Source organism: Ostrinia nubilalis, chromosome 18 (genome assembly GCF_963855985.1).
Source record: "Ostrinia nubilalis chromosome 18, ilOstNubi1.1, whole genome shotgun sequence".
Classification (NCBI taxonomy): Eukaryota; Metazoa; Arthropoda; class Insecta; order Lepidoptera; family Crambidae; genus Ostrinia; species Ostrinia nubilalis.
In genome coordinates, this window is record NC_087105.1 from 2,946,313 (window position 1) to 2,974,117 (window position 27,805).

Sequence of the window (27,805 nt, forward strand, 5' to 3'; positions counted from 1 at the left end):
TCGTTTGCTCTAACAAGCATCGATTCTCATAATTCATTAATGACTAACCACTACCATTTCATCTAGTTCAAAAAATGGCAATTAGATTGAATCCATAAAGGTTCAGCCAAACTAACGCGATCACACGCGATCAGCCGGCGTGCAGCGATGGCGATCAGACTTAAGGTTCGGCCAAACCAACGCGATCACACGCGATCATCAAGTCTGGTCGCCATCGCTGCACGCCAGCTGAACGCGTGTGATCGCGTTGGTTTGGCCGAACCTTTAAATGCATTGATCGCCATCGCTGCACGCCGGCTAATCGCGTGTGATCGCGTTGGTTTGGCTGAACCTTAAAAGATCCCGGAAACTTTACGAGGCGAGAGTGAATAGGCACTTATAGGGCCAGTATGCACCATCCTAGACTGCATCTCACTTAACATCAGGTGCGTTGAGGTCAAATAACTGTTTTGTTCTGCATAAAAGACCCAAATTAGGAGAACCAAATTGAAAATGACTTGTCTTATAAAACTATCTTCTATCTTTTTTGTAATAATTTATTCTTACTGATAATAACGGGTTTAGTTATCTAATTCCCCATCATATCAGCTATTTTCTGTATTGATAAATGTTATCATTTAATCCACATTTTTTAGATCGAACTTCAGTTCAATTAGGCTACTACTGCAAAGTCAGTATGTATTTTAGGGTAGCGTTTTTAGTAGCAATATTAGCTATAGTAAATTGTGAATATGTGAGCTATAACAATTACAAAGTGTATAAGGTCAAACCTGAAACAGATAAAGAAGTGGAAATTCTATACGATGCAGAGAAGGAGCAAGGTTACCTATTTTGGGATGAGGGTTTTAGAAGAGGAAGAGATGTCAGGATCATGGTAGCTCCTGAGAAGCAGCATGAACTAGTCAAGTACTTCTCTGAACGTGGAATGACGGCAGAACTTATGCTACTGGATTTTGAAAGGTAAATCGATGATACAAATGTTACAGTAAGTAAAGTTTTGTTATCTTGCCACATGACCGATCTTGTACACAGTATATTATAAGGCAAAATATGGGCCTAAATTGAAATCGCCATTCCAATAATAATTGTCAATCAATATAAAATAAAATTATTAGTTTTTAAGTGCCTCTGTGGTCTAGTGGTAACACCTGCTTCAGACGCAGAGGTCCCGGGTTCGATTCCCAGTGGGGGCAGATTTTTCTGTTCGGTTTGGTTGGTGGTAGGGCTTGTTCTCTGGCTAGCTACCACCATCTTACCTAAGTCTGTCGCCATAACAACAATATTAACAGCATTGTTGTGTTCCGGCAGTTAGAGGTAAGAATAGCCAGTTCCTCCGTGGTTGAGGATTCCGGGTGAATCTCGCTTCCACCTTCGGCCTGATCATCACTTACGTCACGATACTACATGATTTTAATTTCAAAATGCTTTATAGATCCGCAGAAGTACAACGAGCCAGGCCAGTTACAGTAACGAGAAACCAAAACGTAAGAAACTATGCTTGGGAATTCTACCAAACATTGGATGAAATCTACGAATGGATGGACGCAATGGCTGAAGATTATCCTAACGTAGCCGAAGTTGTCACTATTGGAACTACTGAAGAGAATAGACCTATTAAAGGTTTGGTTATAGACTTCAAAAAGAGCGAAAACCCAGTGTATGGATTCATAGAGGGTGGACTTCATGCTAGGGAATGGATATCGCCAGCTATGTCGACCTGGATTATAAAAGAGTTTCTGACGAGCACCGATCCAGGTGTTAGGACCATGGCCGAAGATATTGTGTGGCACATTTTCCCAGTCACCAACCCCGATGGATACGTGTATTCTTTTACTGATGTAAGTATTCCTGTATCGATTAAAAATAAAACATTCTACTCGATGACTCGACGATAGCTCGACAAAAAAGCGAAAGATCGTGTTTTATAGTGTATCCCTAGAGACGATTACGTTCTGAACTATCTTAGGCAGAATGAAATGGTGCTCAGAAAAATCATGCTCAGAATTCAATAAGCAGTTTGCTTGCTGGTTATAACATAGAAATTGTAGAAATGCTCCAACCATGTCAGGATTCTTAAATTGATATTTATTGATTTCAGGACAGAATGTGGAGAAAGAACAGGAACAAGGCTCACTTCACTTCTTGTTCCCAATGGAATCTCCCCGATGACGCAAGCAATGGTGTGGATTTGAACAGAAACTTCGGCTTCTTGTGGAATAGTACGTACCAATATTTGTTTTAACAGCACTTCAAACTATAGGTACATTTTTGTTTCTAAATAGATACCTAATTATACCTAACCACAAAAATGGCAATATTTATGCTTTACAAACAAGCAGTATACAAGCTGATCTTTCTCTCAAGAGTATTTAAATGAAGAAAGTCTCATAATATAACCCAAAGAATTGCGATTGATTTCGATGTTGACATTTATGAGAAGTAGGAGCTTGAGTCTCTATACAAATGCTTTCTAGAAATATATGTAACTAGACATTGACAATCTTCAAAGTAGACTATCTTCTGGATTAAAATTCTCCCAATTATATTATAGTTCGTGACACCCAAAATGACCAAAAAGTTGACATTACAGCCTTATTAGAATATAACAGAGACGGGTTGCGAAGTGCTAAGCGAAGAATTTCTTTAGGAGTCACAAAGTATTTGATGCTGACTTAACTCTTCTGACATAAACAATTCTAACATTTGTACCTATATTGCACTACTTAATTTTATCAGCAATGTACCTTGTATCAAATAATAAGTAGTAGGTATTTAATCACGTTTGTATTTTTTATCGTTTTATCCTTATCATTTACAATGACGACAGATAATTTGCAATCGATTAAAACATTATCAAAGAAATAATTTTAATGTCATCATTTTCCATAGTCTTTTTTTTTATTAACTTTACAAATTAATTACCACGTGAATACTTTAAGATATTTTTAAATGCGTCCTAATACAAATTCTAGTTCCAAAAACCATATTTTAGCAATCCTTATAATTCTTATTTTGATTTCAAAGTCAAAGTCAAAGTCAAAGTCAAAATTTCTTTATTTGTTTGGACTAATAAATAGTTCTTACAAATCGTCATTTTGCTCTTAAGGAGCCTCTACATGTCTCATAATCTTTTTACCCTACCAGCGCTTCGAGACCAACATTTGGCAAGTGCTGAGAAGAAGCGCCGCAACAAACTCAGTCACCACTGTCTGCCGGTTAATATAAATAAATAGAAATAGTAGTAGTAGGTACATTCGATTCAGGAGCAGTTCACTGAATTTACCATGCATTCTTGTATGGTGTATCTTATAAGAATGGGTATACAAGATTGCGTGGTATATTAAACAAGGTAGTGACGTGCTAATATCTAGACTTACATATTAAGATACTAGTAGAAATGACTCGCATACATAAATTTGAATAACTTGGATTGACCAGTCCCCGAAAGCAGCGCCTGTTCACAGACATGACGAGTGAACCAGCCATCGCTTCACTCGACCATATTAGAGGGAATGTAACGACCCGCCTCACTACGCCACCACCCCAGAGACATTTTAGTGAGAATGACAATTCCAAGTTATCTCTTTAAAATAAAAAACTAATAATAAAGCTAAGTAACAGTCCAGATTGAGAAGCATGACACTATAACATTTGAGAAATTATTATGAGTTTATACATTACTTTTCATTTTAATTCTTTTTAGTGCGAGCATGAGAGGACCATAATCCTACTCCCAGGATGACTTATCATTAAGAAAATCTCGAGTTGTATAATAGGCTTTTTTAAGCATGTGATCTTTAACTATATCTTTAAATTTATTATACGGTAGCTCTTTATATTTATCAGGGACTTTGTTATAAAAATGGATACCTTGTCCCATAAAAGAGGCAAACACTTTATTAAGTCTAAAAGCGGGTATAGCCAATTTATTTTTATTTCTAGTGTTAATTTGGTGAATATCACTTTTCTTTTTGAATTCAGTAATATTTTTTTGAATAAATAGAATACAGTTTAAGATGTATTGTGAAGCGGCCGTGAGAATGCCAATTTCTTTAAACAATTCTCTAAGGGATGCTCTTGCTTTCATTTTATACAAGTATCTTATCGCGCGTTTTTGCAAAATAAATATTGTTTCAAAATCTGCAGCTTTGCCCCATAGCATGATTCCATATGACATTAGGCTATGAAAGTAGCTAAAGTAGACTAAGCGAGCTGTTGAAACATCGGTTAATGACCGTATCCTTTTTATTGCAAAAGCCGCTGAGCTGAGCTTTCCCGCCAGAGTTTCTATATGGGGGCCCCACTGGAGTTTTGAATCCAGGGTAATTCCCAGAAATACAGTAGAGTCTACCAGATCGATTGCATTATTATTAAGTTCTATTTGAGTACTAACTGTTTTTACGTTAGGCAAAGAGAATTTTATACATTTTGTTTTCTTTGCATTGAGTTGTAAATTATTTGTAGTGAACCAACTTAAAACTCTTGTTAGTGCATTATTTACATCGTCAAAGTTATTTTTACTTCTGTCGATATTAAAAATCAAAGATGTGTCATCAGCAAATAACACGATTTCGCAAGAGTCCTTAACAAAATATGGTAGATCATTAATGTATATAAGAAACAAGAATGGACCCAGAATGGACCCCTGCGGAACTCCCACTTTCACAGGTGACCCAGAAGACAAAACACCATTTATGTCAACTTTTTGAACTCTAAAGTTTAAATAGGATTGTATTAAATCCAAAGCCGAGTCCTTTACCCCATAATAGTGCAGTTTGCGAATTAGCGTTTGATGTTCTACGCAGTCAAAAGCTTTTGAGAGATCACAGAAGACCCCTAGTGCATTTTGAGAATTCTCCCAAGCCTCGAAGATATGTTTAAGTAGTGCAACCCCAGCATCGGTGGTGGAACGACCCTTGGTGAAACCATATTGTTTACTATGAAATAGTTTATTAGAGCCAAAGTGAATCATAAGTTGCTCCTGTATGATTTTTTCAAAAATCTTGCTCAGAGCGGGCAAGATAGAAATGGGTCTATAATTGCCAGGGTCGGTTTTGCTACCAGACTTAAATAATGGCATTAGTCTACTATGTTTCATGAGGTCGGGGAAGATTCCCTTCTCTATGCAATTATTGAATATTATCGCTAACTGTGGGGAAATTATATCAATAATGTGTTTGACTATCTTGACAGAGATGCCCCAGATATCAGTTGTACTCTTTACGATTGGGTTTAAAAGATTAAAAGTTTTAGTGATATCTAATGGAGTAATATGTTTAAAAGAGAAGTGCGAGTCACAGGGTGTCACGTGGGTTTTCAATATTTCTTCGGCCTCGGAGGGAGATGACTTTAAGTTGGCAGTTGTTGCTGAAGCTATATTACCAAAAAATTTCCCAAAGGCTTCCGCTACATCTTTATCTGCAGATATCAAATTATCGTGAACTTTGAGAGAAAAGTCATTATCTTTTGGTTTTAGTTTACCAGTCTCTCGGTTGATAACATTCCAAGTTTCTTTTATTTTATTACTGGCGTTCCCTATCTTGTCCCGAATATAAAAAGACTTAGCCATGAAGCAAACTTTCTTAAAAATTTTTGAATACTTTTTTACATGCTCAAGAAAAGATATACTATTATTATACTTTTTCATGCCATAAAGTTCATATAACGTATTTCGACTTTTGTATATTCCCTTGGTAGCCCAGTCACTAAACTTTGATTTGGTATTTGGTTTTAATGGCTTTACCGTAAAAACTTTGTCATGTTCGGTTTTAATACATTCGAAAAGGTTATTGTAAAGAGCATCTGGGTCTCCCTGCACATACGGGACTAACTGCAATTTATTTTCAAGATTATTTTTAAAACGTTCTAGACGACTAATGGTTACAGGTCTACATACGGCATTTTTTTTACTTTTATTATTCAAATTTTTACAATTATACTTACAATTACAGCTATTGGGGCTTCGCTGAATCCTTGCGCTCAGACATTCGCTGGAGCCAGTGGATTCTCCGAAAAAGAATCTATTGCGATATCGAATCACATCAACTCGCTTCAGCAAAGCGGAACTGTGTTGTACTACTTGAGTTACCATTCATTTACTCAGTTACTTCTGATTCCATACAGCCATGTTTCTGGTGCTGGAATATTGGAAGCAGATAATTATGGTGATTTGGTGAGGATTATGTTGTATTGTAAAGTAAGACAGATTTTTTAATTAAAATAATTTATTACTGAATTCCATTTCAGTTTGAAATTGGTATAATGGGAATGGACAAACTCACGGCGCTTCACAACACTACTTACACCGTGGGCACCTCAGCTGACATTTTATGTAAGTATCAAACACCCATCATAGCCCAACGGATTAGCAAGCTAAAGTGGCAATGGGCAGGGCATATAGTACGCAGAACTGACGGCCGATGGGGCAGCAAGGTTCTGAAGTGGAGGCCACGTACTGGAAAGCGCAGCGTAGAACGTCCACCTACAAGGTGGACCGATGACCTCATAAAGGTAGCGGGTAGGTGCTGGGTGCATGCCGCCACCAACCGGCCATTGTGGAAACTATTGGGGGAGGCCACGTTCAGCAGTGGGCGTCCTATGGCTGAAATGATGATGATGATCAAACACCATGCACATTTTTCACGAACAAAACGAGTAGGTATATTCCTTATGCAAAATTGTAATATATGCCAAATTTTCAGATCCGGTGAGCGGATCAGGATTCGATTGGGCCAAAGGAGGGGCACATATACCACTCGTCTTTCTATTTGAACTGCGTGACTTGGGAGAATATGGTTTCTTACTGCCACCAGAACAAATAATACCCAACAATGAAGAAACCATGGATGGAATGGTTGAAATGCATAGAGTAGCTAGATCTTTGGGATATCACAGGAGCTCAGCAGGTTCAATTGTAAATAGTATGCTACTATTGATTGTGTCGGTTGTAGCTGCTTTGAGATTGAAATAAATTGTTGGTGATATTTCAGTTTTCGTTTCATTTTGACTTTTGAATTCGTAAATAATATCAGTCACAGCATTTAACAAAATAATGCACTGTAATATTTTAATTTATCTGAAGTATTTATTTTCGATATATTTTATCGTTTTATTGATCTTAAACTTTATAGCCTGATCTTATCTTTATGAAGCAAGCACTAAATAGATTGTTGAAAAATAACTCTTGCATCGAATTTAGTTTAACTAAGTAGTCATTTTTGAATTTCATTCAGAGACGCTATAATGAAGAGCATAGCAATTATCGCCCTATTCGGGGTTTTTGGTTCAGCATTCGCTGTAAATAGCTACGAAAACTATAAAGTGTACAAAGTAGTGCCTAATTCAGTTGAACAAGTTCAAATTTTGGTTGATTTGCGTAAAGAAGGTTACGACTTTTGGACTGACGTGTTTGATGTTGGTAGCGACGTGAGGATCATGGTGTCACCGTCACAGGATGAAGAATTCAGCCAGTATATTACTAAAGTTCGATTAAATGCGGTAGTTGCTATTGCTAATGTTCAAGAGTAAGTACATACACATAACATAATAATATTTTATGAACAAATGAAAAAAGGTGAAAACTGTATTCTAGCGTCATTCGATTTTTTTAAAAGTAATTTAAAAACCTAATTAAAATATGAATATTGCAGACTCATCAATGCTCAGAAAATTCCAGCAGAAAACGCACGTTCTAGTCGCTTGGGGTCGTACAGTTGGGACAGATATTATTCTCTTAGTGAAATCCACGCGTGGCTAGATGAGCTTGAAACTACATTCCCCGACTACGTCAAAACTGTCACTGTGGGCCGTTCCTATGAAGGCAGAGAGATCAAAGGAGTAGTTATAGACCTAAAAGCTGGCAACAGAGAAGGAACACCCTTGGTTGGAATGATAGAAGGAGGAATTCACGCACGAGAATGGATATCTCCGGCTACCGTAACCTGGATAATCAAGGAGTTTTTGACGAGCACTGACCCTGATGTGAAATTCATGGCCGAGACCCTCGTCTGGCATATTTTCCCAGTCATCAACCCAGATGGCTATTTGTACACTTTCAACAATGTAAGTTAGATGTTCTATATACGAGTAAAAGACAAACATTTTTGTAATGATAATAGTAAATTACCTACACAATCAATTGGCGTTTCAGGACCGTATGTGGAGAAAGAACAGGAACCCCGCAAATCACGTCCAATGTGGAACTGACGATGAAATTGGCAATGGAATAGACCTGAACAGAAATTTTGATTTCGTATGGAGAAGTAAGTTTTGAAAGTAATTTCTGTTTTATTTACTCGATTTTGATAAATAAAGATCTCGTAGCTTCAGTGAAAGTACATTAATAAAACGTTCTGTTGCAGCCATCGGAGCTTCATCAAACCCTTGTGACCAAACATACTCCGGGCCAACTCCATCATCAGAACTGGAAGCCATAGCCATTTCCAACTACGTCCTACAACTGAAGGCCAGTGGGAACATGATCTATTACTTCGCTTTCCATTCGTACTCACAGATGATTCTGGTGCCTTACAGCCATGTTACTGGTTATGGCGTACTGGAAGCTGAGAACTATCCTGACATGGTAAGATAAATTCCTTATTCAAATAGTGTATGTTCTTCACACATCATTCTTCAGAATAAATCTTAAGAGTTAGCAAAGTACAATGGCCTTATGCTCATCTTTAACATTATAGAAGCTACCCATATGGTATCTATGGTTACCAAGTTTTCGAATGCTGGCTGCGTTTATGCAAGCACAGCGCGGGTCACCTTTTGGTAAGCTAGTAGCTGTCAGCTATCTATACTAATGTTTTAAATGCGAACGTAACTCTGTCTGTCTGTCTGTCTTTCACGCCTAAACCACTAAACCGATTTTAATGAAATTTGGCATAGAGATAGTTTGAGTCCCGGGAAAGGACATAGGATAGTTTTTATCCCGGTATTTGAAACAGGGACGCGCGCGATAAAGTTTTTCTGTGACAGACAAAATTCCACGCAGGTGAAGCCGCGGGCGGAAAGCTAGTAGAAAAATAATATGGAAACGATTGGGTTTAACTGACTAAGATGATGACATGATTGACATTATGTTGACGCGAAACAAAACTTCTTTGTTTGGTTTTGTGAAATCATATTATTTTTTTGTCTCTTCTTCAGAATTTCTGTTATATGATAATTTGATCTACTAAATATAGCTTACTTCAGTTACCCTTTAAATGTTTAATTCCCAGTATGAAATAGCGATTCGTGGAGCTGAAAAACTGACAGCCCGTCATGGAACACAATACACCGTTGGCACATCTGCTGAAATTCTCTGTAAGTTGTTATCTCACATAAAATAATCCATTTTTATCTTCCTTGAATTTACGATGTCGGTAAACTGACTGAGTTATTTGAGTACTCCTTTGTGTGAATATGAAAATTAATTAAAAAGGGTTTCGACCATGAAACTTGATCGTTTGTGGTAATTTATTTGTGCTTAAAAATAACAAAAAATATTTAAATGTGAAGAAAAGCTATCACTCAAATTTTGGGATTCAAAAGCGTTATAGGCTTTCAAGTTTTATGTTATCCATATTAGTTTAATTTAGAGAATTTCATGGGTTTTCTTTTAGGTAATCATTGTATCATAGTTTGCAATCATTAATATAGATAAAGTAAGTCTGGTGCTAAACGTAGCCATATAATTCGTTATCAGCCCGTATCCAGTAGCTACTTCGATCTGATCGTCCGTCCATCAGACAGGCTGTTACGTGGTTTGATACACATTTTTGTTTTACAGACGCAGTCAGTGGATCCAGTTTCGACTGGGTAAAGGGTGTCGCTGATATCCCTATAGTCTACTTATTCGAGCTTCGTGACATTGGAGAGTACGGCTTCCTTCTTCCTACAGAACAGATCATTCCCAATGCTGAAGAAATCATGGACTGTCTGGTTGAAATGGAGAAGACTACGAGGAAACTGGGGTACTACACTGGGGCTGCGAATGGCGTTGTTAGCTCGATACTGGCTGTTACATTTGGAGTTCTGATGATGGTTTTGAATTATTAAAAAGATTTTCCTTTATCATGTTCTGTTTTTCTTTTGTTTTCTAAATTATGATAAAAATTAAGAGAGTGAGTTTTTTCTCCTTTCTTGCGATGTTTATTTGTTTTCTATTCCTCGATAACCCAGAAAAGTTATTTTCTAACTTTACTCAAAAATGTTCTAACATTTTTATTTACCTACTATCTTACATAGTAAAAAATGATTCTGGCACCCAATACAGAACAAATAAGTAAAAAAAACATAGACACACGCAAAATTATATCACTTTATAACTAACCCATCCCAAAAGGCCGCCATTTATAACCACACTTCATCACTGTCACTGCGCATTCCGCGCAAATCCGTATACCTACACACTACACCATATTTCGTTGTAGTAAGGTTTAAAATCCAAAAAAAAATTATATTTGCACGTGATACACCACCCTTGCACCCCTCTTTTAAAAATAAACAAACACATGACAGTGTGGTAAATAAAAATAAATTACTGCGCCCCTGAGTGCCCGATGCATGACTAAAATCAGATGTCGAAACGAGACCACAAATCATAACGCGTATCTGTGCGGTTCCTTTGGATTGGAACAGCGAGAGCTGTGGAGTAAGCTACGTTACTTGTTTTTTAAAAAACCACCATTTTCCTCTTATAAAGCATCACAATTATGTAGGTATGCTTTTTGTAAATCTATTTAAATGATTGTTTATGATTGGTATATTTAGAAAGCTATTTAAGATTGTCAGTAAAATTAAATAATGGTTTTATTATGACGTTATTGCTAGCTAGGCCGTAGCTTAGCTTAGGCCGTTTTAAATTTAGACGTTTCGTGTCGAACGTTTGTCGTGCGTTTGCAATACCTATCGCACACTTATTGGTAATTGACAATTTTATTCCGACGGAGTTGTTATACTCATACCGTGTGCGGTTCTAAATTGAAAACGCTCTTTAGCGTAGGTGCTACAATAAATATATTTTGTTAAAGATGGATCAAAAAATATATTAAGCAACCAAATACTTATTATACTTTTTGTCGCAAAACTGGATCTAAAGCGACTCTACAGATTCTATGTCGAAGGGACATTTTCAATTTATATGATAATATTCCGTAATGATCCAGTTTTTATTGTTTTCCTTTCTAACCTTGCGTAAAATTAAATTGTTTGGGGTTTGCTGTTAACTAAGGTTTTTATGTCCCCAACAAAGGGAGCCACTAACTCGTTTTCCATTATTATGGGTGAAATAACAAGGAAATTTTCTTCTTTCTCCTCTCACTCTTTTGTTTAAAACCTCTGGGATTTTGTAATATCAACAGCTGATAGTACTTCAGTAGTAATTATTGGCACGTGTCGGAAAACATAACCCTGAATTTTTCCAGATTTAGATTCTGTTTGGTAATGAATGCTAAAATAAATAATTAAAGACATCTTCCTAAACTACATACCTACTGTAATTTTAATATTAAAATTTGTGATCATCCTATAGGAATCAAACGCAAAACCGTTTTTTTCGTAGGTCAGAACCAGATACTAGAATAGAAGGCTGACGAAGTAGTTAGTAATTAATTACAGTATTTAGGTTACCTTCTTATTTAACGAGTTTGCAAAACTCATCAATCAATTTCGAAGTCCTTAATGAGCTGAAACTAAACATTTTCTTGAGCTTAAATTAGGTATACTTAGTTTAGTTCAAGAACTAACTAACTTAGAGCCTACCTAGTTTAGTTAGAGCAAAAAATAGGAGTTAGAGCTTCCAATTCAAATGCATTCTTTATTTACACGAAATATTATTATTTGATTGTTTGTTTGCATTGAATAAAGTCTTCGAAAAACCACCAATTTAAAAACTTTCTTTCACCTTTAGAATCCTACATTATAATCTGATTAACATAGGCGGTACGAAGTTCGCCAGGTCAGCTAGTTCACTTATTATGGCCGTCAATTGTAACCTGGTCTCGATTTTGTAAGAATTTGCATGAGAACAGAGCTCTTTCAATAAAATTGCCCTAACTCCCATTGAAACAAGATCTCTGCCGACGATGTAATTGTAAAACTACATGGGTCAAGTTACATTGGTTTTAGTGGAACTAAATATAACCCTATCCTATCGTTTTTGTCTAAAAGCATTGAAAAATCCATAAACTAGTGGCACACTCGTTTATTGGACTTAAAATTTTATGCCCGTTTGGTTTCCGAGCTATTTTGGTACACTTTGACCACAGTATAAATAAGTTACAGTAGACTCACTTTTTCGTAAGTGGAAATTTTTATATAAGACTGAAACAGATAAAAGATTTTACTTGAAAATTGATAAAATTTATGGAACGGACTTGAAGACGTAGGCAGGCTTCCTACTCGGTGTTACAACGATTTATTGAAGGTTGCGGGAAGCACCTAGATTTAACCAGTCGTTGTGGAAAGCCTTAGAGAAGGCCTTTGCCCAGCAGTGGAGGTCATTTGGCTGAAACGAACAAACGAACGATAATGATGACTTTCCATTATTTTCTTCTTCATTTTACACACTATTTGACAACTGACCAACAGTATTAGCGTATATTAAAATTGCTGTGGTATATGTGAAGAGTATGTATCATTCCTATATGAGATCGCGAAGAGTGATTAGGTTTCATGGTATCACATTAATTTCATGCCTAGATACGTAGCCATAAGCGCGATTAAAAATAACTTTTACATTCTAAAACAAAACTTGAAAAAGTTTACAATGGACTTAAACAAGGTATGTCTTAGAGTGGGCTTACTCTTATAAACTTATACTATAACACCATAGCAGGGTGCTTATTTGTAATAATTAGTGCGATGATCAAAAGGGTTTTATTGTACCGGATCTTCTATGATTTGTTTAGGATTTTATTTCTGAAATGATGCCCGAATGATTTCGGTTTGCGTCTTGGAACGGAATGATTTATGGTGACTATTTTTGTTTCTGTTTTACGGATGGATTATAAAGTTTTATCTTTCTTTTGACATTTTAGTCGATTCAGGTAATTATTGTCCTTAATAAACCAAGGGAAGTGGCGAAATAAAATGGAGCAACTGACCTAGACCACAGAATGCATGCATCCAAATTTTTTGCTTTGTTGCAAGTGTTTTTATTTAATTTATTTTGTTTGCTTCCTAATTTTGCATTTGTTACCTGACCAGCGGCTCGCGACCTAATTAATCATTTGTTTTAGTAAACTGAGAATAGCGCTGTGGGCTACATTAGGTACTAATAATTTGTCATGTATTGTAGTTGTTTGCTCTTCCCTAATAAAATAAAATTAAATTAAAAAAAATAGTCTAAAATAGTCTAGAGCTCTAGACCTAGAAGTAAACAGCTTTATTCTGAAATCGCTTAGCTCCAGCGCTGCAGCGTCTTGGGTCCTCAATCACAGATTCATCATCATCATCTCAGCCATAGGACGTCCACTGCTGAACATAGGCCTCCCCCAATGCTTTCCATGCTGCCCGGTTGGTAGCGGCCTGCATCCAGCGCCTTCTCACAATCACAGATTCGTTCGTTCGTTCGTTTAAGCCGAAAGACGTCCACTGCTGGACAAAGGCCTCCCCCAAGGATTTCCACAAAGACCGGTCCTGCGCCGCTCGCATCCATGCACCTCCCGCGAATCACAGATTACTAATAACTTACTATGTAACCGCAACGTACTTGGGAAATATCAATCGATCGTTGATGAACGATATGCCGAATCTGGGGGCACGGCAGTGCCCCCGCCAAGTCGAGCGCGTAGCAAACACTGCCGTACCATCCTTTACTGGAACCATTTCGCCGCATTTTCAGGCCTCTATTTGAGAACCTTTGGATAAGACCAGAACGCTGAAATTTTCGTTATCTAGTAAGCTATAATCACATACTTAAAATCCAAAATTTCAAGTCTGTAGGTCATTTAGTTTCAAAGTTAAGCGAAAGCAAAGTTTCGCATTTATGACACTCACTCACTGATGATCATCAAAATAGAACTAGTACTTCCCATAAACTCAGAGAGCTGAAATTTGGTACAGAGTTAGGGTTTAATGACTACATAAAGGGAAAACTATAAAAACTAGGAAAATTGAAGATCTGGAGTAACACCACATTCATAAACAATACTACTAGCGCCACACCGGCACCGTGGTGTTCGCCTATACCGCTCACCGCTAGATGGCGCTAGCACTTTGAGCGTCATTTTTCTGCACCGCGGTGTCCAGATTATTTTTCCTTTCTAGATCCCCCCGTCGATTAAGTTGAATGTTGTGTAAATATTTGAATTTCGTTGATTTCGTTTATGGTGAGGTTGGCTAAGGTTAAGTTATTAAAACAACTTCTGCTTTGTTGTCAATTTTAAAGGTCGTTTAGTTTATTTGTGTTTAATATCGTACAAAAAATGTCGATAATTTGAAAAGAAAATACGTTAAATAATTATGCCACTTTCTACAAAAAGAAGTGAAATCCCACCAAAAACATTCTGTAAAAAACTAGCCAAGTCTCGATGGACCTGCTTGTTTATCTCTAAAAAGTAATGAAATCTAGACAAAGTCGTGCCAAGTCTATGGTTCTTTACTGCAATTTCTTTATTATTATAGTTAATGTATTGTGACTTGGCCGTTGAACAATCTTTATAAGATAATCATACATAAAGTATTATTGAAATACGCAGCTTTATCAAGCCTACTTGACTGGTTATTGAATCAACGTTTTCAAAGTGGCAATTTTCCATCGTCAATGGCTAGCGGTTCTGGCGACAGATTGGTGCAATGGTGTCATGGACCACCTGGTTTTGTACCCTTCAACGGCCAAGTCACACAACATTAACTATAATAATAAAGAAATTGCAGTAAAGAACCATAGACTTGGCACGACTTTGTCTAGATTTCATTACTTTTTAGAGATAAACAAGCAGGTCCATCGAGACTTGGCTAGTTTTTTACAGAATGTTTTTGGTGGGATGGAATTTACGACTTGAGATTGTCTTTTCACGATGTGTATTCAAACATCCTATGAAGTTACGTCGTTCTGTGAAGCAATTTCGAAAATATACCAAGGGAACTGGTCAAATGAAGCAGTGGACTTACCGGATCTTCGCTGCAGTCTTCTGTCTTAGGGTGTCGGCACTTCTTGATCTGAACTACACTCCACTACACTGCACTGCACTGCACTGAACCGCGATTGTGCTTGGAAATTAAATCGAAAATATTGTGGATAGAGGTACATCAAGACTGACAAACGTACTTCAGAATTAAATCCATCTGTCACCTTAGTCAGCTAGTAATAAGGTTTAATACACAAACCAAAAATTGAACAGGTTTTAACGCGATACGCGGATAGGTAATACTGAAATATTACCTGTATTTATTTATATTTGCCTGACGTTTCGATCGGGTTGCACCGGCCATGGTCACAGGCTAACTGGAGCGCGCTTCGAGTGCGCGATCCGTAAGGTGAGTAGAATTATTTAATTCTACCCCCATGTTATTATTTTATTTCTTCTCCAAGTACCGTCACACACTACACTGATTGTGCCCCCATTTAAATGAATAAAATTCTTGACATGAGATTTTTTTATTTGACATTAGCAAAACGAACGTGATCTACTCATGCTTTATCAAAGTAATTAAAACATAACCCTCCTTCTGGCACAGTCGGGTAAAAAGGAAAGTAGGACAGCAGTCGCCTATTGTATTTTTATTAGGACTTTAGGAACGTTAAAGAAAACTTTTGCATTTTATATGCATAAATTCTAATACTTCACTAGCTCGTTTCTTTAGGTAGGTAGGTAACCAAATCAATAACATTTACGAGAAGATTCATCACACCAAGCTAATTCTGCCTTATTTTAACACTGACTAACGTTCGTAAATAGCCATTTATTCTGCTACCATCATTATCTAAATAGGGGCGGTAATTATCGCCGTAATTTATCACCCGTCACTAAATAACTATGACATAGAATGGGACAGGACTCGTTAACACTGTTAAATTTCGGTTCGTGTGGAGATTTAGATTTATGAGGATTTGGTTTTGTGCACTTTTGTGTCTGTCTATTTTAGAAACTATTTTTTATGCAAGACAAGGCAGGTATTTGACCGCAATCGCACCTGGTGTTAAGTGAGGAGCAGTCTAGGATGGTACACATCTGCCCTGTAAGTGCCTATTCACTCTCGCCTTGAAAAGGCCCGCTATAAATGAGCAGGTGAAATTAATAAACATTTGAGAAGTTATTTAGAGTTACATATTGATTACAAATTTGTTTTTATCGATGGTAAATACAACAAGCTGCTTCTAGGTGCGCCCCGCGACCTTCACCGGATCATCGGCCCACTTAGTGGGAGCCTGCCCATACGGATAGATTTGGGCAGCGCAGGACATTGTAGACTCTACTACTTAGAGATAGTTTGAGTCCCGGGAAAGGACTTATGATAGTTTTATCCCGGTTTTTGAAACAGGGATGCACCCGATAAAGTTTTTCTGTGACAGACATTACATTTCACGGGGGTGAAGCCGCAGTCAAAAGTTTTACTTCGAAATGCAATATAAGAATCAATGAAAGTTAAATGTAGGGGTTAGAAGAAAAACAATAACAAGAAAGAACATTTCACGGGGGCGAATCCGCGGGCAAAAGATTAGCTTTGAAATGCATTATAAGAATCAATGCAAGTTAAATGAAAGACGAAAGAAAGACTGCAATGCAGGAGGAATGGCGACGGATTGTAAAGCTTGCCACCAAATCAGGTGTGACGACCACGACCACTCTGGCAAGAGTGTAACGACGAAGAAGAAGAAATGTAGAGGAATCCATAACTCCATTATGTTGCGCTTTGGCGTTAACTCAATGAGGAATCAGCGTCGCAGTGACTGATTTGACGCAAGAAAGCTATACCCATGTCTACTTTTTGCAATGGCAAACCACATCAGCCACATGTGCGCACTTCACACGTCCCATTTTTTGTAACCACCACACCGTTTGTTGACGTTGTGATTTTTTTCAACTCTCCCACTTCCTCACTCTTTAATTTGGCCCCAGAGACGGGAATGGGCGGTGTTTCCCCGTATATTTGTGACTTCCCACTTCCCACATTGACGGGGATTTTTTGTGGACATTCTTCGGTTTCGGTCGTAAACAGTTTTGTTAATTATCGCTTCTAATTCGGTGGTAGTTAACAGGTTTTTGTTAAGTTTATTTTTGGTTTGTAAGGTGTAGGATTTTTTGCATGTTTCACCTTACTGTCAAGTTTGATGAATTAAAGCAAAGTAAGGCAATCTTGTCGTCGTCGTTTCAGCCAAATGACGTCCACTAGTCCACTGCTGGACACCCAAAGAAAAAAAAGGGCGATAGCTTGGAGTTTCCTTGCGTGATCGAATCAGAAATGAGATTTACAGGGGAACCAATGGCAATTTTGTACTTGTAATTAATTTGCATTTCATATCATTATGGATCATAATTAATGATTTTCAATTTGATAACAAAAGTAAATATTCAATTTAAGGGTGAAATTAAGTAACAGTCCTTCCTTTGACTGCAATGTTACTAATATTCATAAATAAGTAGGTTCACCTTCAACTAGGTACTAAATAAATAGATCGAAAGAAATGTTTTGAACCATGTAGGCATTTCCAATTATTATTCTTATTAATATCATCATCATCATCTCAGCCATAGGACGTCCACTACTGAACATATACCTCCCCCAATGCTTTCCATATTGCCCGGTTGGTAGCGGCCTGCGTCCAGCGCCTTCCTGCTACCCTTATGATATTGTCATATGATATTAATATTAACATTGTAAATCTCTACTGGCCTTACTGGTACCTATAGAGGTCAACTTTGCCTCTATGATTCGTTATTCGAGGTACCAAAATTGATAAAATTCTATTCACAGATTTACTTTCCACAGCCTCCTTGCGGTCACAAGTAAGTAATTTAATAATATGCCCAAACCAATAATATCAAAGCAATTCCATGAATTCCAACGGGACTCCACTCCAGGCCGATTGCCAAAGTTTCCCGATCTGAACACAATCTTTCGATACAGCCACAACTATCTCAACTATCCCGACTATCCCGACTATCGCAACTATTCCTGGAATCGGAACGTTTTGATTGGCCGCGTGATATTGGATTGTTCGAAGTTTACAAAAATAGATAGTGGAATTTTGATTGCACATGTTTCTGCAGTTATCAATACTTTTGTTTTTCAGTTCTGCGAATTCGAAATAGTAATTTGCAATTTTAATTTTCGTTCAATATTTTTAGCACTTATTTTTTGTTGTCCAATCAAAGAAATAAAAGGCGTAACTTATTTATTTAATTAGTAATCAACAATAATTGCAAAATAAAAGGTAATAAAGCAGGTAACTATGCAATGCATTGGCAACATTTAAAACGTTTTGAATGTTTTAAAGGCAAATCTCCTTAGTAAGAATTTCAAACTAATGCCCACTGCTGGACAAAGGCCTCCCCACGGATTTCCACATCTAACGGTCCAGCATTGCCTGCATCTTGTGCTACCCGCAACCTTAACCAGATCGTCAGTTCACCGAGTGGGAGTTATCTAAACTATACTTACCTCTACCTTAACGTCAGTACTAAACCACCCAACAATATCGACAGTCCTATTTTCATACTCACAACCGCCCAGATGCAACGTATTATACGAGTACTATTCTGAAAACGGAAGCGTTGACTTCCTACGTAACCTAACCCTAAAGAAGCAAAACAAACAAACACCGTAATTGATGGGGAAACGAAGTCCCGTTTCATCAACTGTCATCTCGCGATGAAACGCACCGTTCAAGACGTCATCCCAGCTGTCAAGCTGGGATGACGTCTTGAACGGTGCGTTTACACGCCACGATCGGATTTCAGGCCCGGTTTCTTTGGCTTGGCCGGGATTTTTGGCATAAGCGTATTCACAAATTTTAATAGTATGATTTTTTTTATTGAATTCATCATTAAGTAGAAGAATGCCCGCTAGAATTCCGAATCCAGAAACCCAGCCTGTTTCTTTAATTCATGTTTGTGTTATGCGCAGCAAACTAAATTCTATAACAATAAAATAAGAGCTACTTAGTAACAAAAGTGCTCTAATGTGCTGTTGATTGTAGGATAATCTACGCTAATTATTGAGGTAAAAAAAATGTTTATTAAATTAACCGGAAAAAAATTGCTTCAACGTTTATAGGATTTCAATCAAAAAAATCGTTGGGTGTAAATGCGTCTTTAGCACAAAAAACTAAGCTGTCACAAACCTTGTTTTCACTGACATGTTTTTCAGCTGTGGCTTTCAGATTTTATTATTTTTGTATTAGTATAATAATATTATATTTGGAAATAAAGATAACTTACACTTTTGTCAACCTTTTAAACTCTTATAGTTAACTTCAGTAAGTATTCAGGATGCATAATTTTATAATCAAAATTCCGATAATCTGTTCTACGAGTAATAAAGTTAGGATTTCACACCTACCATAACAACTTCTACAAAAATGAATATTTTATAGACACCAATGAAATGTCAGTCATATTCGATACATAATCAGATTAACATCGGCATCCGATACCAAAACTATATCGATATAAAAATGTCCACACGTGATTCATACGATTGTTCCGCAACAATCCAACATGGCAACTCCATTAGCAAGTCATGTCAAGTTACTACGTCTATTGACAGATGATGCCATTTCGGTCGGGAATCGAACCCAACACCGCCGGGACGTGGCTAACGATCCGTATGATTTATTACTGTCATTACCCAGCCCAGTGTCTAAAAGAGAAATATGCCGATTTGGTACAACCAAATCTGACTTCTAAATCGTTTCGTGTAAAGACCACTTTTGTTTTGACGTTTTTGCTGTGTCAAAACGTTGTGATTGCGCTCTGTAGTATAAAAGGACTTTATTCGTAGGCAATAATTGCCTTTTTGAACTGGTTTTCCTTTGATAATGAACTGTTTTCGTGCTCCTTGCGCTTAGAATGCAATTAATGGTGGCATTATGGATGGCCTCTCATCAAATTAACTAGTCTCATCAAACTATAATGTTAATGACTTAGCTCTATCAGATTAGTCGTTTTAAGCAGTGCAGCAGTGTCCTGAGCATGAACAAGTAGGCATCGTTCGTTCGTGGTATGGTAACCGTATGAAAAACAAAACAGTGCTTCTACGATTGTTTACGGAATACGATTACTATACGATCACGAGAGTCATTTGTGCTCAGGGCACAGGATGTTAGTTGTGCGTTTACAAGACTACATTGTGATAGTAATTTTATTTCAATGCAGTTTTCCTTCGGAATAACATCCTTAGTACTCAAAAAATTTTATTTGAAAGAGTCCTTAGCCTTTACAAAAAACGTAGTAATAAATCTAGTGAACTCTAGTGGCTAGTAAATTAGGCTCTCTACCTAGTTGCAAAGTAGGTTAGGTTCCAACTTAGGGATCCCAGATGAGTTAGAGCAGTGGTTCATAACCTTTAAGTCACGAGGGACTATTTTACCAAATTTCTGTCTCGTCAGGGACCACTTATTTTTTTTACTTGACGGCGTTGCGTTGGCTCGACTCATCACGTCACGTCACTTGTTTATTACGATGTCTTCGTGGACCACTTGGAATGCCTCCAGGGACCACCAGTGGTCCGCGGACCACCGGTTAAGAACCACTGAGTTAGAGAAACTGAAGAATTTATTAGCTTTAGTCTGCGTCTTTGCCTGCGTCAATTTGGGTCTATGGTTGTTACTCAGTACATATCATAATGTCATAGCTTTAAACTGGTGAAAGAACTTTCAAAATTGAACCAGCTGAAACTGCCCTATTGTGCAATTCTTTCAATTAGAACCAACTGAAGATCTTACCTCAAATCTTTTGTCCCTTTTATCCTATACGTGAAATATAGCCTTCTCTATCTACGGCCCCTAATACCTGATATCAGTTTGTCAGATTAGGCTAAATCTTGTCTCATATTATGTTGTCAGTGATAGTAATTAATTTTGAGTAGGAACGGCTGTCAGGATGGTAACTAATTTATGCAGTCTGGGCTTTAGGTCATTTGAATTAAAGCATAGATTGGTGTGTGCCGTTTTCATAGGAACTACCGATTTGAGAAAGAAAGAAAGATACTTTTATTAGTTATTATTAAGAGTACCCACGATTTTTCTAAAGAAAATGTCTTTACTTCCCTGGTAGAGAATCCTATTGAGTTCGCTTGTATGAGAATTGAGTTGTATGGCATTCATTCGTTTCAGTCTAATGCTGTCCACTGCTGAACAATGGTCTCCCCCATAGATTTTCACAACGATCGGCTTTCGCTGCCCTCATGGGTACAGGGTGCTTCCGCAACCTTCACCAGATCTTCGGTCCACCTAGTGAAAAGGCCTGTCTACACTACGCTTTACGGTTCATGATTATATAATACTTGAGAACTTTCTGCCTTAGTTGTAACTTTAAATATTATCATCATTTCAGCCAAAGAACGTCCACTGCTGATCATAAGCCTCCCCCAATGATTTCATATCGCCCGGTTGGTAGCGGCCTGCATCCAGGAGGTCTTCGGTCCACCTTGTGGGTGGACGTCCCACGCTGCGTTTTCCGGTACATGGCCTCCACTCCAGAACCTTGCTTATTATTATATTAGGTAATAAATAAGTAGGTCGTCAGTCGCTTTATGTGTAAAATGTTAACTGCCACAGTAAAGTGCCAATTAATTGCGTCCCCGAGTTTGTTGTACAAATTTTCACAAAATAACGACGCCTCTTTTGTTTTAATAAAGGTATGTTTCGAAACTTCTCGAATTTTCGGTGTTTTGGCTAATTTGTTATCAAAGAAATAAACTCGGAGATTTTGGAGTTACCCCGCTTTTGCCTTCAAAGGGCAATTAATTTTTAACTTTGAAGTTGTTGAGTTTGTCTCCTGTTGAACGTAGAAGAGTTGTATGGGTTTGTATGGTATTTGTTGTGGTCACTTTGGATCGGAGACTCAAATAATAATAATTTATTAACCTTTATTATAGACGTGTTTTTATCTATTAATAACTACGAGTTAACATACTAACAAGAGTACTTAAGTAGCTTATATAAATTTTCCGCTTCGTGGTCACTGCTCGAGGACTTTTCTTTTCTGTAACATCTATTTTAGGATTAATTTACCATTATAAATAAATAAATAAATATCCTTGGACATTTTACACTGCGCCGCTAGCCCCAAACTAAGCAAAGCTTGTACTATGGGTACTAGACAACGGATATAAACATACTTAAATACTTTTTTTTTGTAAATACATACATATTATACATAGAAAACACCCAGACCCATCACAGAAATTAAAATTAATCATTTCAATTTCTGCCCGGCCGGGAATCGAACCCGGGACCTCTCGGCATAGTAGTCCGTTCTGAACCACTACACCAAACGGCCGACTTATACATTAACAAATCTATATCTGAACCTACTTAGCTACTACTTCAATTACCATAATAACTCACAATGTTACGCTCCCGTTTTACAAAATAGGGATATTAATTAATGCTGATAAAAACTAGACGCCCTTACGTCAAAGTGACAGTTTTGTAAAACTACAATGACCGAGCGAATTTGGATATTATGGTTTGTTACCGCTTTGATATGTTTTGAATCACTCCATAAAATGAGTTTATAATATTTTTGCATATTTTTATGTTACCGCACCTTGTCACCATAATGGTAATGGTGGTAGGGCCCAAAAGATAAGGAGACATGTGTCCCAAAAGGGCTACCTTTTATTTTTTATTTTTTAATACATTTTGACGGTCATAAGTGCCACTTGTGGTCTAAACTGAATAAATATTTTTGATTTTGATTTTGAATGTGCATTTACATTATTTAATTCGTTAGTCGTTCTTGGGCTTTTTGTATCGTAAAACTAAATCATCATCATCATAATTCAGTAATAAGGCGTTCACTGAACATAGGCCTCCCCCAATGGTTTACAGTATGGCCGGTTGAAATACAAGCTCACAAAGGTGACTAAGTTTCTTCCGCCACTTCTTCTCAGCACCAGCCTATATGTTGTCCCGAAGTGGTGGTATGACAAGCTATTTGGGACGTGTATAAGCGCCCTGGAAAGGGCCTAAGCACTGATTAAAAGCTTTGGCTTAGAAAGGTCATCAGTCCACTATGTAAACACAATTAAAAATTTACCACATTCAAATCAAAACACCTAACATGGATCTAACATAAGCTCCAACTAAACAACGAGATTATATTATATGCCATTACCTACTTACCTATTCCGTTCAAAGTCCCAAATGAAAATTACTAATGCAGTAACACACCAGCCCTGTCCCTTTGTAGAGGGCGCGTCCGACATGACACACGGCCCTTATTCATCAGATCTCTACATGCCTATGAAATATGTCTGTTTCATTTGATTAGGCCTCCCGTACACGAAGTTACCTACTAACTAGTAACTAGCCTAGGGACTATTATGACTTTTTTTTATGTGACAGATGGCAAACGAGCAGACGGATCACCTGATGGTAAGTGATTACCGTTGCCCATAGACACCCGCAGTCCCAGGGGCGTTACAGGTGCGTTGCCGGCCTTTAAGGTGAAGATACGCTCTCTTTTCGAAAGCTTACTTGATTTGACTTAGGGTCCTATGTCCCCTAGATCAATGGTCACAACTCAGTCCTCCATCGCGTTCGGTCTTGAGCTTCGCGTTTGATCACGCTCCAGGTCTTGCCGATAGCAACTATTATATTAGTAAATAAATTCATACTTTTGTCATTTATTTCATTTCATGTCATTTGTTTTGGTCATTATTATAAAGACTACATGATCCAGTGTAATTAAATCGTACCACTTCTTTAGGACAATAAATAAATAAATCTTTGGACAATTTCACACAGCGCCAGCTAGCCCCAAAGTAAGCAACTTAATGCTAGTGTTATGGGTGCTAGCTTAACGGATATACTACTTATATACTTTTTTTTTTAAATACATAAATATTATACATAGTCACACCCAGACCCGTCACAGAAATTAAAATTTATCATTTCAATTTCTGCCCGGCCGGGAATCGAACCCGGGACCTCTCGGCATAGTAGTCCGTTCTGAACCACTACACCAAACGGCCGACAAAACAATGTGTGATGTGTGTGTGTCATCATTACTTAAAATAATGCTTTTCTGTTCGGTATAGTTGGTGGTAGGGCTTGGTCTAAGTCCGCCTGGCTAGCTACCACTATCTTACCTAAGTCTGTCGCCATAACAATAATGTTATCATGCTTGTTATATTCATACATAACAGTTGGAGGTAAGATAGCTAGTTCCTCTGTGGTTGATAATTCCGGAAGAAGCTCGCTACCAACCTTCAGCCTAATCACCACTTTCCGTCAGGTAAGTTGTAAGCCAAAAGCTTTCTCGTTGTCAATAAAAAGCAAGTTTTCAATATTTTAGTTAAGTTTGTCCGATACTTCCACGTCTGCCCACAGCCTTAATTTCTATGAAATATGTGCGTCTCACTTGATTACTCGCACACGCCTTTGTAGTATTATGATTATTAATGTGCCTCAAATGTTGCCGATTAATATCCAAACAACGCTAATTTATTTCGGCTATCTAATTATCGAAGTGACTTCCTTATCTTTTATCATCACAATGATAATATAACATACATTAATTTTGTAAAAGGGAAATGAGTAACTAACTGAAACAAATTAATCTCATCATCATCATTTCAGCCACAGGACATCCACTGCTAGACACAACACAGGCATGCCCCAAATCTGAATCTTACGCCCGTATTCACAAACATTACTATGAGGACTCACAGTGCGCGTGGACGCATAGGGTGATACACGAACCAATCGCAGAGCTCTACTCAATGCTGTGCCTACGATTTGCTGCTTCACTTAAGCAAGCATCGTTTGTGAATACGGGCGTAAGAATCTGAACGCTGAACACAGACCTCCCCCAAATCTAAATCTGGCTACCTAATTGCAATTGAAAAAAAAAAAAATTTTTTAAACACTAAAAATATTTTTTGTGGTAATTTATTTCTTTAAAATCGAAAATTATCTTCTTTTAACAATTTTATATTCAGTGCAGCTTTGTGCGTCTTTAACACAGTCATCAGCTACTTTTAGTAAGTAGCTTTTTTTTGTAGGCAAAAACCGAAAGAGACCACAACCACAACATTTAAATGTGGATAAAGTCGCAAATTCGATGCTAAATTATCGTGCACCATTTCCCGAACACTGTCTTTATTTTCTCAAAACTTGAGATCCTTTTAAGCAGCTGTCATTGGGTCTTGAAGATTACCGAGTCGAATAAAAAAGTGCCAACCCCTCAGCTAATAGGAAAACTTTGGTAGCCATCACAACTTGGCGTTCTTTTAATTTAAGCAGATCATTTTGTCTTTATTACACAACTTTGACGTTAAAATGGGGGCCTTAATCGCGATACTGATCGTGATTAGTAAAAGAGTAAGCTATTTATATTACTTTAGCTTATTATCATAGAATTTTGTTGCAAAGCACACAATATTACAACTTCTGATGATGATGATGATGATGATGATGACGGGATGAATTGGACACAAAACACGCGCGATTGAAATACGAAATACTTAGTAGGAGATCCATCCTTGCTGGAATTGAGTCTCTCGGTCTGGTTATGCTATGATGCACTCCCATAGAAAGATTTGTTGTGTACAATTTTGTAGCTCTTGTATTTTGTGCCTTAAAGTATGAGACCAGGGTTGTGATCAACGGCTGTTACAGCGATGACAAAAGGGAGAAAATTTTTATTTCTCATTTATTTAGAAAGATATTTCTTTTGTGTTACATTTCTTATACAACACGCATTAGACCGGTGATTAGAAATCGCTAATACCGCTACCAATCGATCAACATGGAAAGCATTGGGTGAGGCCTATGTTCAGCAGTGGACGTCCTATGGCTGAAAATGATGATGATGATTATAAATAACTATAAATAACAAACAAATATTATAGAAAATGAAATGAAGAGTAATAATTAAAACAAAAGTGCCAAAAATAATCCTATAACTCCACAATATCTGTAAAAAAAAAGGTTATGAATCGTATGCTATCACATAAAGTATGTAAGTGCATGGCGGCCGTCCCACTGATTTATGGGGTCCGTAAATTGTCCCCACTCCCCACTATTAGGGGTGCGATGACCAATATTGTCCGGGCGATGTCGTTTTGTTAGTTATCATGGTATTGTATTTTGATGGTGCATGTTGTAATAAGTCCGGATATGTTCTTTAGTATAAGACTGTTTTTTCGATAAACCACATTTCAAGCAGAAGGATTATCAATGGGCAGTATTGGGAAGTTTGTGATGCTATGTAACTTGTAATACAAACACACATAGGATTAGCATGCGACAGGTTATTTTTACACATTGATGGAAAAATTGGAACGCTTACTGTTATTTTAGAAACGACAAATATTTTTAAGAAAAAATATAATTTGTCTTATATGAAACAAGAAAACTAAGAGTACCTACCTATTTGTAGTTAGCTCAATACTTAGTAGGTATCTCTATATCTGTCTATGTTTTAGGTAAGTCAATAATAAATCAATTCCCTAGTCAGTAAGTCAAGCTGTTATTATATTTATTTATTTATACTTTAATGCCAAATTAATTGGAACATAAGGCTAGTTAGTTGAGTAAATAGGTAATAAGACCTGTTGGGAAGCTCGTCAACATCTTTTCTAAACTGAAATAAATTATCTGAAAAGTATCGGTATGCATCCTTTCCCATAGCACTTAACCTTTAACCGCCTCTGTGGTCTCGTGGTAAGACCACCTGCTTCAGACGTAGAGGACCCGGGTTCGATTTCCAGTGGGGGCAGAATTTTCTGTTCGGTTATGTTGGTGGTAGGGCTTGTTCTAAGTCCGCCTGGCTAGCTACCACCATCTTACCTAAGTCTGTCGCCATAACAACAATGTTAACAGCATTGTTGTGTTCCGGCAGTTAGAGGTAAGATAGTCAGTTCCTCCGTGGTTGAGGATTCCGGGTGAAGCTCGCTTCCACCTTCGGCTTGATCGTCACTTACCATCAAGTGAGATACAGGCCAAGAGCTTCCTCGTTGTGGATAAAAAAATAAATAAAAAAAAAACTTAGACTAGAATGAATTAAGCTTAGGATGTAGGTAGATAAATTGCCCTACGTGTTCAACATTGTTTCCCAAAACCTCCAAATCAGAAACAAACATGACGATTTCGGAATTATTTCGGCTTATTAGCCACTTTTCATGATATTTAATGGTCCAGAAAAGGGCACGGAATTTATGGCATCGCAATAAATCGGCGCAATTGGGATACACGCCCCGGCACTTATCGTGAATTGGGCTTTTTGTATACGATAATAATAAATTAATATTATTAAAGTAATACAATCAATGAAGAGGGGTAGGTTTATGATGTACGTAACGCACTTTACGGTTACGACTTGTATCAGGTAACGTTGTTAGTGAATTATTTTGGCTGCGCTTGTGGGTTTATTACTAAGAGCTTGAGTAAGAACGTCTTCAGTGTACCTACCATGAGTTTACGTTAGGTGTGCTCGCTAGCGAGTACGTCAAAAATCTCTATGAAGATTTTGTTTCTTGAAAGTAGCCGCTAGGGGCGCTGCACCATATGTCATACAATTAATGTCATTTTTTTTACACAGTCGCTAGCGAGCACACCTAACGTAAACTCATGGTAAGCACACAGTTATTTTATTGGTTACTTAAAGCTACTTTTGATATGATATTGACTTTTGGA

The 27,805-nt window shown here is 37.4% G+C and overlaps 2 protein-coding genes across 2 annotated transcripts; both read left to right on the plus strand.

Moving 5' to 3' along the window:
* The first annotated feature begins 635 nt into the window (after positions 1 to 635).
* On the plus strand, positions 636 to 6,988 carry LOC135080506 (zinc carboxypeptidase-like). The gene is made up of 6 exons (XM_063975142.1): positions 636 to 960; positions 1,433 to 1,838; positions 2,099 to 2,219; positions 5,952 to 6,172; positions 6,247 to 6,331; positions 6,702 to 6,988. Exons 1-6 carry the CDS (start codon positions 677 to 679, stop codon positions 6,968 to 6,970), a joined length of 1,386 nt encoding a protein of 461 aa, XP_063831212.1. The 5' UTR covers positions 636 to 676; the 3' UTR covers positions 6,971 to 6,988.
* A 186-nt stretch (positions 6,989 to 7,174) lies between these two features.
* Positions 7,175 to 10,065, plus strand: LOC135080507 (zinc carboxypeptidase-like). Its single transcript, XM_063975143.1, has 6 exons — positions 7,175 to 7,523; positions 7,650 to 8,061; positions 8,150 to 8,261; positions 8,361 to 8,581; positions 9,228 to 9,312; positions 9,779 to 10,065. The coding sequence occupies exons 1-6, from the start codon at positions 7,243 to 7,245 to the stop codon at positions 10,045 to 10,047; spliced, it is 1,380 nt and encodes a 459-aa protein (XP_063831213.1). The 5' UTR covers positions 7,175 to 7,242; the 3' UTR covers positions 10,048 to 10,065.
* Positions 10,066 to 27,805: the final 17,740 nt, after the last annotated feature.

Coding starts and splice junctions, on each gene's coding strand:
- LOC135080506 (XM_063975142.1), top strand. CDS start 677: ATGTATTTTAGGGTAGCGTTTTTAGTAGCAATATTAGCTATAGTAAAT. Junction 2,220..5,951: donor CTTCGGCTTCTTGTGGAATA/GTACGTACCAAT, acceptor TTACAATTACAG/CTATTGGGGCTTCGCTGAAT. Junction 6,332..6,701: donor CACCTCAGCTGACATTTTAT/GTAAGTATCAAA, acceptor CCAAATTTTCAG/ATCCGGTGAGCGGATCAGGA.
- LOC135080507 (XM_063975143.1), top strand. CDS start 7,243: ATGAAGAGCATAGCAATTATCGCCCTATTCGGGGTTTTTGGTTCAGCA. Junction 8,262..8,360: donor TTTTGATTTCGTATGGAGAA/GTAAGTTTTGAA, acceptor GTTCTGTTGCAG/CCATCGGAGCTTCATCAAAC. Junction 8,582..9,227: donor CTGAGAACTATCCTGACATG/GTAAGATAAATT, acceptor TTTAATTCCCAG/TATGAAATAGCGATTCGTGG.